The 13,780-nt window shown below is 42.2% G+C and overlaps 1 protein-coding gene across 1 annotated transcript in view; it reads left to right on the top strand.

Moving 5' to 3' along the window:
- The window catches only part of LOC141144686 (glucosylceramide transporter ABCA12-like), a 276,390-nt gene extending 263,815 nt beyond the window's left edge, over positions 1–12,575 (top strand). Inside the window, exon 5 of the mRNA XM_073630621.1 lies at positions 12,382–12,575. Coding sequence (XP_073486722.1) covers positions 12,382–12,549 — 168 coding nt within the window. The 3' untranslated portion in view covers positions 12,550–12,575. The remainder of the gene's footprint in view (positions 1–12,381) is intronic.
- Positions 12,576–13,780: the final 1,205 nt, after the last annotated feature.

Genomic DNA, 13,780 nt, shown 5'->3' with positions numbered 1-13,780 from the left:
ATCCACCATGTTTTTGCCTGCCTCTTGGACTGATCTTTTGGCCATCTACTTCAGTACACAGGGGTCTCACATATGTGAGGGGCTTCAGAATAGCATTATGAGAAGAGAAAACCAGTTTTTCGTTTTCTGTGCTCCCAGGACAGGGTCTGGTTGCCCGGAGGCTTCAAAGCGATTTGGGTCCCCCTGGCCCTAAGCTTGATGGTCCTTCCTGCTGCCTGGACCAATACTTTGGCTGTGCTGACCATATTGCTACCTGTAATGACCCATGACATTATGGACCATGTTTTCCTGCTGCTTGGACCAATACTTTGGCTGTGTTGACCATATATCTGCTTGCTACCTCTACTGACTTTGGACAGTATTTCTGCTAGGACACCTCTGCCTGCTACGTGGACCTGTGCGTTGGCTGTGCTCTGGCTGTGCTATGGCTGTGCTGACAGTATCTCTGCCTGTACGAACTATGGACAGTATTCCTGCCTGCTGCCTGGATGATTGCTTTTGCTGTCACTGACCTAATTCCTGCCTGCTGCCTGGACCAATGCTCTCCTCTGTGGACCACTGCACTTCTAAAACCACAGGTAATCTTTTGGTATTTGGTATGTACCTGCTATGTGTTAGAAATATGAAGGGCCTTCAAAAAAATCGGTAGTCAGAAAATGATATGTGTAATTAATGCTGCTAGAATGCCTGGAGGTGCTACTTGGATGCTAGGCCTCTGTATGTGGCCAGGCTGTGTAAAAGTCTTCAAACATGTGGTATCGCCATACTCAGGAGGAGTAGCAGAATGTATTTTGGGGTGTCATTTTTGCTATGTACATGCTATGTATGATAACTTTGTGTAAAAAAAATACATTTTCATTTTTTTCCCACATTTTCCAAAAACTTCTGGAAAAAAAATGAACCATTCAAAAAACTCATTATGCCTCATAGATTATACGTTGGGGTGTTTGTTTCCAAAATTAGGTCATTTTGTGGACAATTCCATTGTCCTGGTGCTCCAGGGCCTTCAAAAGTGTAATAGGTGGTTGAGAAAGGATATATGCAATTTATGCTTGTAGAACGCCTGAAAGTGCTACTTCAATGTTGGGCCTTTGTATGTGGCCAGACTGTGTAAAAGTCTCAAACATGTGGTATCGCTATACTCGGGAGGAATAGCATAATGTATTTTGGGGTGTAGTTGCAATTATGCATATGCTGTGTGAGAGAAATAACCTGTTAATATGACCAGTTTGTGTAAAAAAAAAAAAAAAAAATCTTAATTTTCCCAAGAATTGTGGGAAAAAATTACAAGCTCAAAAAACTCACCATGCCTCTTAGTAAATACCTTGGACTGCCTACTTTCCAAAAAGGGGTCATTTGGGGGGTATTTGTACTTTCCTGGCTTGTTAGTGTCTCAAGAAATGAGATAGGCCTTCAGTACATCAGGTGTGATCAGATGTAATCAATTTTCAGTGATTGGCACCACAGTTTGTAGACTATAACTTTCACAAAGACCAAATAATATACATTCATTTGGGTTATTTTTACCAAAGATATGTCGCAGTATAAATTTTGCCACAAATTTATGAAGAAAAATGACTTATTTGCAAAATTTTACAATAGAAACTAAAAAAAAGTGTGTTTTTTTTCAAAATTTTTGCTGTTTTTTCGCTTATATCGCAAAAAATAAAAAACACAGTGGTGATTAAATACCACCAAAAGAAAGCTCTATTTTTGAGAAGAAAATTATAAAAATGTGGTTTGGATACAGTGTAGCATGATTGAGTAATTGTCATTCAAAGTGTGAGAGCGCTGAAAGCTGAAAATTGGTCTGGACGGGAAGGTGCATAAGTGCCTGGTATTGAAGTGGTTAAATAATGGTTTAAAAGAATCAGACAAATCATCTCTCAAGTATATTTTTAAAGACTATGCAAGTCAAACCTTGTTCATTTTTCTAGGCAGTTTGAAAGCTATAGTTGAATGGTACCTGAACATTGCCATGGTGAACTAGTGTATTCATGCAAAAAATTTTTTTTAAAGAAATGCCATTTGGTGGGAAACAGGTCTTTTAAAAGGTACACAATTCATTTAAAGTGACATTAAAGGTTCTTTTTTATTTGTTCTGTTCTGTTCTGGCTATGTTCTGTTTGTAAACAAAGAGGCTGGGTAATGTCCTTCAACCCCTTCATGATGGAGGGTAAAATGAATCACAATTTTGCAACTTTAACATGTGTTAGTAAAACTGCACATATTGAAACTACTTAGTGTATCCAGATGAATTATACCATTTTTTCAGGGCAAATTAGGCTTCCATTTAGTTGTAAATGGTAATGGATATCTCCTGATTTCTATTTCTATTATCAAAGAAAAAAATAATCCTTTTTTTTTTAAAGTTAGCTATTAGGGATGAGCCAGCAGTTCGAGTTGAGCGTGAGTTCAACTCGAACATTGGGTGTTCATTTGTTGTAAAATGAACCGAACATATGGGGCGTTCACAGGAAATTTGAGCACCACAGAACGCTCCATAATGCACTGCGAGACCGCAGTGCATTGCTGTATGATGATTGGCCAAAGCATGCATGTGACCTACATGCTTTGGCCAATCACAGTACGCTCTGCTGAGAGAGCCATAATTGGCCAAAGGTAGGCTGCCTTTGTCCAGTCATGACTCAGGGGGACTGTGTCCACGCCCCACACTATATAAGACTGCTTAAATAGCGGCTGTGTGTAGTGTTATTGGCGTGGACAGAGAGATAGCTTGAGTTAGATTAAGCAGGCAGGTTATTCAGTATTCAGTTAGTGACAGTGTATTTGATACACCTGAACATATACAGTCAGTCTAATATATATATAATATATATACAATATATATATATATATATATATATATATATATTCTGCATTTAGCATAGACTTTAAATTCAGTGTTTACTCTATATTCAGTAAGTGCAGGCAGTGTGTTAATATATATATATATATATATAATAATAATTATATATATATATTTATATATATATATATATATGAGTATGCTCGTAATCCAATGTACTCGCATATCAAAGCAAGTTTTCCCATTGAAGTCAATGGAAACGAAAATTATTTGGTCCGCATTGACTTCAATGGGATGCAATACCACATGCGGCCAGAGGCGGGGGGGCACCGGAGAGCCTCGAAACGGCCGAAAAGGTCTGAGGGACACTTCGGCTGACCTCGGCAAACCTCGGAAAGACTCCGTTCACGAGCCTTTCCGAGGCTTGCCGAGGTCAGCCGAACTGTCCTCGGGCCTTTCCGTGCATTTCCGAACGGCGACTTTCGGCTCTGCTCTGTTCCGGCGCCTCCCACCTCAGGCCAAAAGCGGTACTGCACACCGCTTTTGGCCTGAATCCGTTTTGCGAGACAACACTCACAATTTAGGATGAGTTAGGATTTTTAGAAATACAGTGCTCGGTTTGCGAATCGTTTGTTACTCGCAAACCGAGATTAAACTGTATATATATATATATATATATATATATATATATATATATATATATATATATATATATATATATATATATAGAGATATCTCTCTATCTCTATATATATATATATATATATATATATATATATATATATATATATATATATATAGATATCTCTCTCTATATATATATATACTGTATATATACTCTCCATCCATTGTAGCCTATATCTACAGTGCATTCGGTGGTGTACAGTTTCTAATACACTTCAGGCGGTGTATTAACCAGTTGCCAACCGGCCCATAGCCAAATGACGGCAGCAGGGCGGTTGGATAACTCTGGGATCACGTACTATGACGTGATCCCAGAAAACTGCTCCCGCGCGCCCCCTGGGGCACGTACACGGGAACATCTGTGACCGTCGGGTCCAGAGGACCCGGCGCATCACGGATCACAGTAAACGGCCACTGATCGCGGCTGTTTACCATGTGATCGCTTCGTCAAATGACGGAGTGATCACATGTAAACAAACCAGTGTCATTTCATAACACCGGTTCCTCTCTCCCCTCTCTGTACCGATCGGTACAGAGGGGGAGGATTCGGATGGGAGCAGCGCTGTTGGGCTGGATGTGTAGTGCCCACAGTGCTGCTCAGTGACATGTGCAGTCACATCCATCCATCCCTCCATGCTCAGCCATCCCCCCATTCAGCAATACCCAGCACTACTCTGCAATACTCTGCAATTCCCTGTGCAATACTCTGCAATGCTCTGCAATGACCCGCAATACCCTGCAATACTCTGCAATGCCCCACAATACTCTGCAATGCCTGCAATACTCTGCAATACCCCACAATACTCTGCAATACCCCTCAATAGTCTTCAATACTCTGTAATGCCCTGCAATACTATGCAATGCCCCGCAATACTCTGCAATACTCTGCAATGCCCTACAATACCCCGCAATACCCCACAATATCCCGCAATACTCTGCAATACCCCGCAATACTCTGCAATACCCCGCAATACTCTGCAATACCCCGCAATACTCTGCAATACTCTGTAATGCCCTGCAATACTCTGCAATGCGCTGCAATACCGTGCCATACTCTGCCATACCCCGCCATACTCTGCCATACCCCGCCATACTCTGCCATACCCCGCAATACTCTGCCATACCCTGCAATGCTCTGCAATACTCGGTGATACCCAGCCATACTTTGCCATGCTCAGCCATACCCAGCCATGCTCGGCTATACTCAGCCATACTCTGCCATGCTCGGCTGTACTCGGCCTCTATATGTGGCCAGGCTGTGGAAGTCTCACACATGTGGTATTGCCGTACTCAGCAGGAGTAGGAGAATCTATTTTGGGGTGTCATTTTTGGTATGTACATGCTATGTGTTAGAAATATTGTATAAATGGACAACTTTGTGTTAGAAAAAAATGTGTTTTAATCACTTCCCGCCCGCCGGCCATCATACGACGTCCTTGAATTTGTGCGGGGATATCTGAATGATGGGTGCAGCTACAGGCATCATTCAGATATCAGCTTTTTCAGCCAGCGATTCCCTACACCATGAGAATGATCATAGCAACTGTTCCACTGCTTGATCATTCTTACGGGAGGCGAGAGGGGACTTCCCCCCCTCCCGCCGCCCTCAGGTGCTTCTACCGACTCACCGCTACGATCGAAGCCAGGATCGTTTTTGTTTCATTTTTTATTTCAGGCTTCCCAGCCTAGAGGTGAGATGTGGGGTCTTATTGACCCCATATATCACTGTAAAGAGGAAATGTCATGCCATATTCCTATTACAAGGGATGTTTACATTCCTTGTAATAGGAATGAAAGTGATCAAAAATTTTTTGGAAAAAAGCATCAAACCAAAATAAATAAAGTAAAATGAACAATAACATTTTTTTTTTTTTTTTCCCCGTGTCCCCGTGTGCTCGCATGCAGAAGCGAACGCATATGTAAGTCCCGCCCACATATGAAAATGGTGTTCAAACCACACATGTGAGGTATTGCTGTGATTGGTAGAGCAAGAGCAATAATTTTGGCCCTAGACCTCCTCTGTATCTCACAACATGTAACCAGTAAAAATGTTTAGAGCGTCTCCTATGGGGATTTTTAAGTAGCGAAGTTTGGCGCCATTCCACGAGCGTGTGCAGTTTTGAAGGGTGACATGTTAGGTATCTATTTACTCGGCAAAACTTCATCTTTCACATTATGCAAAAACATTGGGCTAACTTTACTGTTTTGTTTTTTTTTTACTGTTTTTTTTTTCAAAAAATGCGCTTTCAAAAAATTGCTGCGCAAATACCGTGTGAGATAAAAAGTTGCAACGACCGCCATTGTATTCTCTGGGGTCTTTGCTAAAAAAAATATATAATGTTTTGGGGTTCTATGTAATTTTCTAGCAAATAAATTATGATTTTTACATGTAGGAGAGAAATGTCAGAATTGGCCTGGGTGCTCCAGAACGCCTGAAGGTGCTCCGTGCATGTTGGGCCTCTGTATGTGGCCACACTGTGTAAAAGTCTCACACATGTGGTATCACCGTACTCGGGAGTAATACAGAATGTGTTTTGGGGTGTAATTTGTGGTATGCATATGCTGTGTGTGAGAAATAACCTGCTAATATGACAATTTTGTGGAAAAGAAAAAAGAAAAAAAAAATCTTGATTTTGCAAAGAATTGTGGGAAAAAATGACAACTTCAAAAAACTCATCATTTATCTTTCTACATACCTTGGAATGTCTTCTTTCCAAAAAGGGGTCATTTAGGGGGTATTTGTACTTTTCTGGCATGTTAAGGTCTCAAGAAATTAGATAGGCCATCAGTACTTTAGGTGTGATCAATTTTCAGAGATTGGCACCATAGCTTGTGGACTCTATAACTTTCACAAAGACAAAATAATATACACCGATTTGGGTTATTTTTACCAAAGATATGTAGCGGTATAAATTTTGGCCAAAATATATGAAGAAAAAATTACTAATTTTCAAAATTTTATAACAGAAACGAAGAAAAATGAATTTTTTTACAGAATTTTTGGTCTTTTTTCTTTTATAGCGCAAAAAATAAAGAACCCAGCGGTGATTGAATACCACCAAAAGAAAGCTCTATTTGTGTGAAAAGAAGGACAAAAATTTCATTTGGGTACAGTGTTGCATGACTGAGTAATTGTCATTCAAAATGTGAGAGCACCGAAAGCTGTAAATTGGTCTGGTTATTAAGGGGGTTTAAGTGTCCAGTGGTCAAGTGGTTAATATACACAGTTGTGCTCATAAGTCTACATACCCTGGAAGAATTTATGATTTTTTGGGCCATTTTTCAGTTAGGAGAGTTTTGTGAGTTAGGAGACGGCAAAACTGCAAAGGTCATATCTCTGAGTCACCAAGTCTGGGTAAATGATTAGTAAACTAGCTTATGTTAATTAGGTTTCTGGTTACAGTTTGTATTGTCATTCTGGTGTATATATTTGTGTGATATCTCAAAATAAATAGTCCATGTTAAAGCTGTGTAACTGAGCTAGTCTCATCTGGATCTTGATTACAATATATGAACTGTAAGAATCTGATATCTGAAGGTCCAGATCGGAGGAAGCAGTGTACTGACGGAAGCACTCAAGCGGAGTGTGAAGGGGGTCCGTTACAGGTAGTTTCTGTTGTCATTATGATTTAAAAAGATTAAACACAGTTGATTGATAATAAATGGCTTCAGCCAAACACTAACCATGAGTGAAAGAAAAGTTTTTGTGTTATCACTCATATTCTCTGAAAAATGGCCAAGAAATCATAAGTTCTGCTAGGGTATGTAAGCTTATGCGCACAACTGTATATATGCAGTCTAGTGTATATGTGTATATATATATATATATATATATACTCACTCTGCATCCAGTGTAGCATCCAGTGTAGCCTATATCTACAGTGCTTTTGGTGGTGTATAGTGTCTAATACACTTCAGGCGGTGTACATAGTATATAATACAGTGTACTGTGGTGTTGCAAAACAAAAAATACATTATGTCCGGAAGGCCACAAAGGAGAGGCAAATGCTCACAGGCCATTAAAAGAGGGCAAGCAGCCTCTGTGTCTACAGTCAACAGTGGTGGTCGTGGACATGGTGCCTCCTCTGCAGGTGGCCATGGGGCACGCTTGTCCTTTTTTTCTGCCGCTGGCCGTGTTATTGGAAAAAAAACATGCAGAAGAGTTGGTGGAGTGGATAATGAAACCGCCCTCATCCTCATCATCCTCTGTCACCCAGGCTCAGAGTAGTTTGCCTTCCAACGCAGCTGCCAAAATGGCCTATTCCACCGGCTCCTTGGCCACAGTCACTCCTTCCGTAGCCCCACCATCATGCATGGAGGAGTCCCCAGAATTATTCGACCACAGTGTTGGTTATATGCTGCTGGAGGATGCGCAGCAATTTTAAGGCTCCAATGTTGGTTCACAGGTTGAGGAAGGGAGTAACATGTGCCTATAGAGAGGGGTTACCACAGAAGAACAAGAAACTGGCAGTCATGTTCCCCCAGCTGCAGCATACTGCCAAGTTTGCTCCAGTGATGAGGAGGGAGGGGATGATGAGGTCACTGACTGTACTTGGGTGCCTGAGAGGAGGAGAAGGCACAACTCCAACGAGGCAGGATGCCCTCTAGGGGGCAGCTTAAGGGCAGCCACCCTATTGCATCACACCGCAGAGCTCCGCAGGTACAGGGCGCTACTGAATCCCTGCTGACCTTTAAAAGTTCCTTGGTGTGGGCCTTTTTCGACACGTGTGCAGCAGATTGCACCGTTGCTGTTTGCAACCTATGTCTGAAGTGGATCAAGCATGGCCAGAACAGCAGCCACTTGGGCACCACATGCTTGACCAGACATATAATGACCTGCCATGCAGTCCATTGGCAACAGCACTTGAAAGACTCACATCATAGAAAAAAGGTGGACTTCTCCTTGCTCCTCATCTGGGATCTCCAACCCTACCCTACCTCCAGTACTCTCAAAATCTGCACTGAGAGGAATGAAGGTATAGCAATAGGTGTCCCAAGTACTTGCAGCCAATCTGCTAGCAGTACACCACCAATTGATTTTAGCAGGCAAATTTCCTACCCCAGTTGCTGAACCATTAAAAGAAATTCTGTCTTAGCCATCCACATGCTCAGCATCTAAATGCCAGCTTGTCCAAATTGCTAGCACTGCAACTGCTGCCTTTTCAGCTGGTAGACTCTGCCCCCTTTTGTGAATTTGTGGATTGTGCTGTACCTCAGTGGCAGGTTCCAAAACGCTGTTTCTTTTCACGGAAGGCCATTCTGGCTCTCTACCATCATGTGGCCTCACTAGACAGGGCAGTCAGCAGTAAGGTTCATATTATCACTGACTCATGGTCCAGCAGGCATGGGCAGTGATGGTACCTTTCCTTTACGGCACACTGGATAACTCTTCTGGCAGCTGAGAAGGATGCAGGACAGGGTTCAGTGTTGTTGGAGCTTGTTCCGCCACCACGCCTCCAAAATGATAGTGGTGTTTCTGCCGCAGCTCTCACCTCCACCCCTCCTCTTCTTTTTCCTCTATGGCCTCTTCTGCAGATTTGTCCTCTGAACCAGCAGTGCTCCGTAATCATTCAATGGGCTACGCAAGCAGTCAGGCTAAAAGATGCCATGTGGTGCTTGAGTTGGTCTGACTAGGAGACAGGAGCCACACTGGGGCAGAGATTCTGTCAGCTCTGCAGGGGCAGGTTCAGAGGTGGTTGACGTCATGCCAGCTTAAGCCAGGAATGGTTGTAGGTGACAATGGCACTAACCTTCTCTCCGCCCTCCGACAGGGACACTTGACCCATGTTCCATGTTTGGCACACGTCCTGAATTTGGTGGTGCAGCGGTTCTTGACCAGGTACCCAGGCTTACAAGATCTCCTGAGGCAGGCCAGAAAAGTCTGTGGTCATTTCCGCTGGTCATACAATTCCAGTGCTCGGCTGGTTGACATTTAAAGGGAATGCAACCTGCCCACCAACCGCCTCATTTGTGACATGCCCACCAGGTGGAACTCAATGTTGACAATGCTGCAGTGGCTGCACACACAGCAGAGGGCCATCATTGAGTACCTGTGCGAGTATGGCACCAGGACAGGGTCAGGGGAGCTTGGCTTCTTTTCACCATGCCAGTGACTACTGATCAAGGATGCATGCATTATCCTGTCACCATTTGAGGAGGCCACAAGGATGATGAGCAGTGACAATGCATGCATCAGTGACACTGTCCTTCTATTCTTCCTGCTGGAGCACATGCTTCATGGAATCATGGACAGGGCACTTGAGGCAGAACAGCAGGAGGAAGAAGAGGACTTCCTTTCCTCTCAAGGCCCCCTTTATCCAGATACCATTCCTGCAGGCCCACCAAACACACAGGAAGAAGAGGAGAAGGAGGAGGATTCTGTCAGCATGCATGTAGAGGATAACACTCAGCAGCAGTCTTCATGGGATGGTTTTCAATCCCCAGAAACCCAAGGAGTTGTACGTGGCTGGGAGGAGGTAGTTATGGATAATGTGATCCTTAGTGACCCTGAGGACTCAGAATCGAATGCCTCTGCAAACTTTTGCTGCATGGCCTTCCTTATTCAGCAAAGCCTGCAAAAGGACCCTAGGATTTGTGGCATCAAGTAGAGGGATCCTGGCTGGCAACCCTTCTTGATTCATGTCACAAGGGTAAAATTGCAGAACTCATCCTGCCTTCGCATGAGGGAGCAGAGTATGAAACATCTTCAGAGGCCTTGAAGAAAGGTTTGTGTAATGCATTTCCAGACCCTGGGAGGTTACCATTTCCTGGTGTTGACAACGTGTTGCTGAGGCTTGTTTCAGTCAATGGAAGAGCGGTTGAGAAGGTAGCCGACTGACCGATGCCTTTACACAATTTTTCAGACCTCAGCACCAAGGTCTGATCAGTTCAAGCAACCATCGAAAGCGTCTACATTATATGGTGCAGGAATATCTAGGGGCAAGAGCAGACTTGGAGACCTTTCCAACAGAGCATCCATTGGGTTACTGGGTCTTGAGGATGGATCACTAGCCAGAACTTGCTCAATATGCAATTGAGCTAATGGCCTGTCCTGCATTCAGCATGCTTTCTGAATGCACATTCAGTGCTGCTGGAGGGTTTGTAACGGATCAAAGTGTACGCCTGTCCACAGACTCCATTGATAGGCTCACATTCATGAAAATGAATCAGTCTTGGATCAGCAGCTATCAAGCACCTGATGCTAATGTAACTGATTGAATTTGCTATAGATGTGGGATCCCTTGAAGAATGCCTATGCTGACTATCTTATTCTTCCCCAATATTTTTGGTTTAGGGCACCACCCAAGGCCCAATTTTTCTGCCCCTGTTTAACAGGGCCATGTAATTACAATTTTTGATATATTTAACAGCAGGGCCCATTCCTGTGCCCAACATGAGTAACTGTGAGGGGTTACAGTGTTGTGGCACCACCACCACCAAAGGCCCAATTTTTCTGCAGAGTATATAGGGCAGGCCGTATAGTATATATACTGCTGTTCAGAGTATATAGTGCCTGGGGGACCCCCACACCATTTTTTTGGTGCGTGGTTCCCCGTACTATCCATACCAGACCTGAAGGGCCTGGTATGGATTTTGGGGGGGACATCCACAACATGTTTTTAATGGTATTTTTGGAGCATTATTAAAATCACGGCTTACGAAAAAATGTCTGTTTTTTTTTTCTTGCATTGATACAATGAATTTTTTGCCTGTTCACATGTTCTACTGTGAAACGAACCAGGGAGTGTTTGGCTCATCCCTAATAGCTATACATTTCTTGATATTACCCAGTCAAATGCTTAAATACTTTACTCTTCAGCCATGCTGTTATACTGTATATCTGATTATTGTCTCTAAAATATGGTTCTGTGATTTCTATTTCTTCCTAAAAATCGCCACATCTCTGGAATGTGGGGCTGTTGTTTTTAGGTATTTTTATGCACTCTGTGTGTGTGTTAATATTCAACTTTAAAGACAATACAATGTGGTGCTGCACTAAAAGAAGAATACATGCTATGCTATAAAACTTGTTTTGCCACTGTTTGGTAATTGCTACAATTCTGGCCTACTACTTAACTACCTAAAAAAAAATGTTGTTTATCAAGTTTTAGTTAATTTGACTGTGGCTTTTCTGCTGCCTTATGTAATCCAAGGATTTATAAAGAATTATAAAAATGTATTAAACATACATGTGATGGTAGAATGTAATGTAATTGATGCTGTCCCAGAAAATTGTACTGTTCTGTAACCACCATAGAGCTTAAAGGTATCTCTGAAGCATATAATTTCAAGAATTGCTGCTTTCCCAATGTCATTTATTTCACATGTTGTGCTAGGTGAGATCAGACTCCATACTCCACAATCACATCTCTGCTCTGCCCCTTCAGCTCTCACTGGAGTGTACTAAGAGGCTGAGCCAGCCCCCCCCCCCCCCCCCATTCCCCCAACCAGTGTTCAGCTTTCTATGCCCTTTGTTTGTAAATCCCTTGACTATTAACCTTGGACTTGGACTGAACTTATTTTAAATAGTGTTTGCATTAAAATTTGCAATTTGCTGATTTTTTTGATGGGTTTGTCAAACTTTCCAGGGAATCTAACCTGGGCAGTTTTGTTCATCATTAGTACTGAACCAGCTAATGAGTGTGTGTTTGTCTAACCTGTGTGACTTGACCATGACTATATTACAGCACTTCTCACAAGGATGAGAAATTTGTTGACATTTTTGGTAGCATGTTATTGGATCACATTGTAACAGTAATCTTTAAGCTTCCTAGTAAATCAGAATACTATTACAAAAGGGTTAACACTATTCTGTAGGGGTGTGCGTGTGTGTGTGTATATATATATATTTGTATTCTAAGCATATTCCTGTGCTTTTTGTTTTGCAGGTATCGAGTGCTTTGGCTCACCGTTTAGATTTTGGTGACCACATAGATAAATTGGTTGGTACCTACAGCAGAGGCACTAAAAGAAAACTGTCGATGGCTATAGCACTGATTGGGAAGCCACAGATATTGCTTCTGGTAAAATTATCAGTTTACAGCAGGGATTTATAGCCAGGGGTGCAATATATGTCTGTGGGGGAGGAAAAATTATGTACCTAAATGTGGTTACTCTTTTAAAGGTGCAAGTGCTGGCAGTCAAGTATGTGCTGAGCATTAGGACTGAATTTATCTAGGAGGAGACAATAAAAAAAAAATAGGATGCAATCTTTATCCTAGCTGTTCAGTCAATGGTGTACACAAGTGACAATAAGAAATTTTTGTATATAGTAATGTACCAAAAAAGATAAATGTTTGTTTACATATTTTATAGATTGTGAAACAAAAGGATTAGAATTTCCTGTTAGTAATAAGTGTGTATATTTTTAAAGCAGTGAATTCATTGCTTTTTTTTATTGTTGGTACGTCCTTAAAAAGACTTATTCCCAAATCTCAAATGGTCAGTGTGGAGCAATTTGTGTCTAACCCAATAAGAAAACAAGAAAGACTATTGTTGACAGATGAGTTTCCAGAGTGGGATATTTTCACAATGATGAATAGGGAAGTACGGTAAGCTGGATTAATATTCTGATTCCCAACAGCCTTGGAACAGGTAGTTCATTTGTCATGCAATTTTATGTATTTTCTCCACATACAGTATTTATGGAAAAAACAGCATGCAAATTTAAATTTGGTGCCAAAGTTTAGAAATGATTGTCGTATATTTTTTAAACATGCTCTGTCAATACATTGGTTAAAGTGGATGTAGAATCTGGAATTGTTAAAAAACAAGGGATGCTACGAGAGAAAACATTGGCCCATTCCTGGGACCCGGCAGAGACCCACAGTATGTCTGTGCGTCCATGGAATCTGAAACACTACCTCCTTGGATGTGTGATGTAGACATCCAGAGAGGCAGCGGAGGCCAGGTAATTCATATTTGTCCAGTTAAGGAGGTATAGCTGTAAAAAAAGAAAAGGTTGTAGTTTACAGTATGAAATAATAACATTTTCTTTAATTGCTTATGGGAGGAGGGTGGATGGCATAGGTGTGTGCAGCCTATTGCATTAGGGTGTGCACCCCAAAGCTCAAACACACACACTACTTACTACTACTCACATCACTCACCATGTTCATTCAGAAAGGCAAGGGGCTGATAAATACATATTTACCGGCCCCTTCCCTCACTCATCCTAAAACATCTCCGCAGCAACAACCGGGAGGAGAGGAGGGAAGCCAGAAGTGCTGCAGAGGGAAGGAGTGGGGAGCCAGGGCAGTAGGGGGAATCTGTGCTGCACAGGGTGAT

The sequence above is a fragment of the Aquarana catesbeiana genome, linkage group LG05 (genome assembly GCF_042186555.1).
Source record: "Aquarana catesbeiana isolate 2022-GZ linkage group LG05, ASM4218655v1, whole genome shotgun sequence".
In the NCBI taxonomy this organism is placed as follows: Eukaryota; Metazoa; Chordata; class Amphibia; order Anura; family Ranidae; genus Aquarana; species Aquarana catesbeiana.
This window is presented reverse-complemented; position numbering and strand designations above follow the sequence as displayed.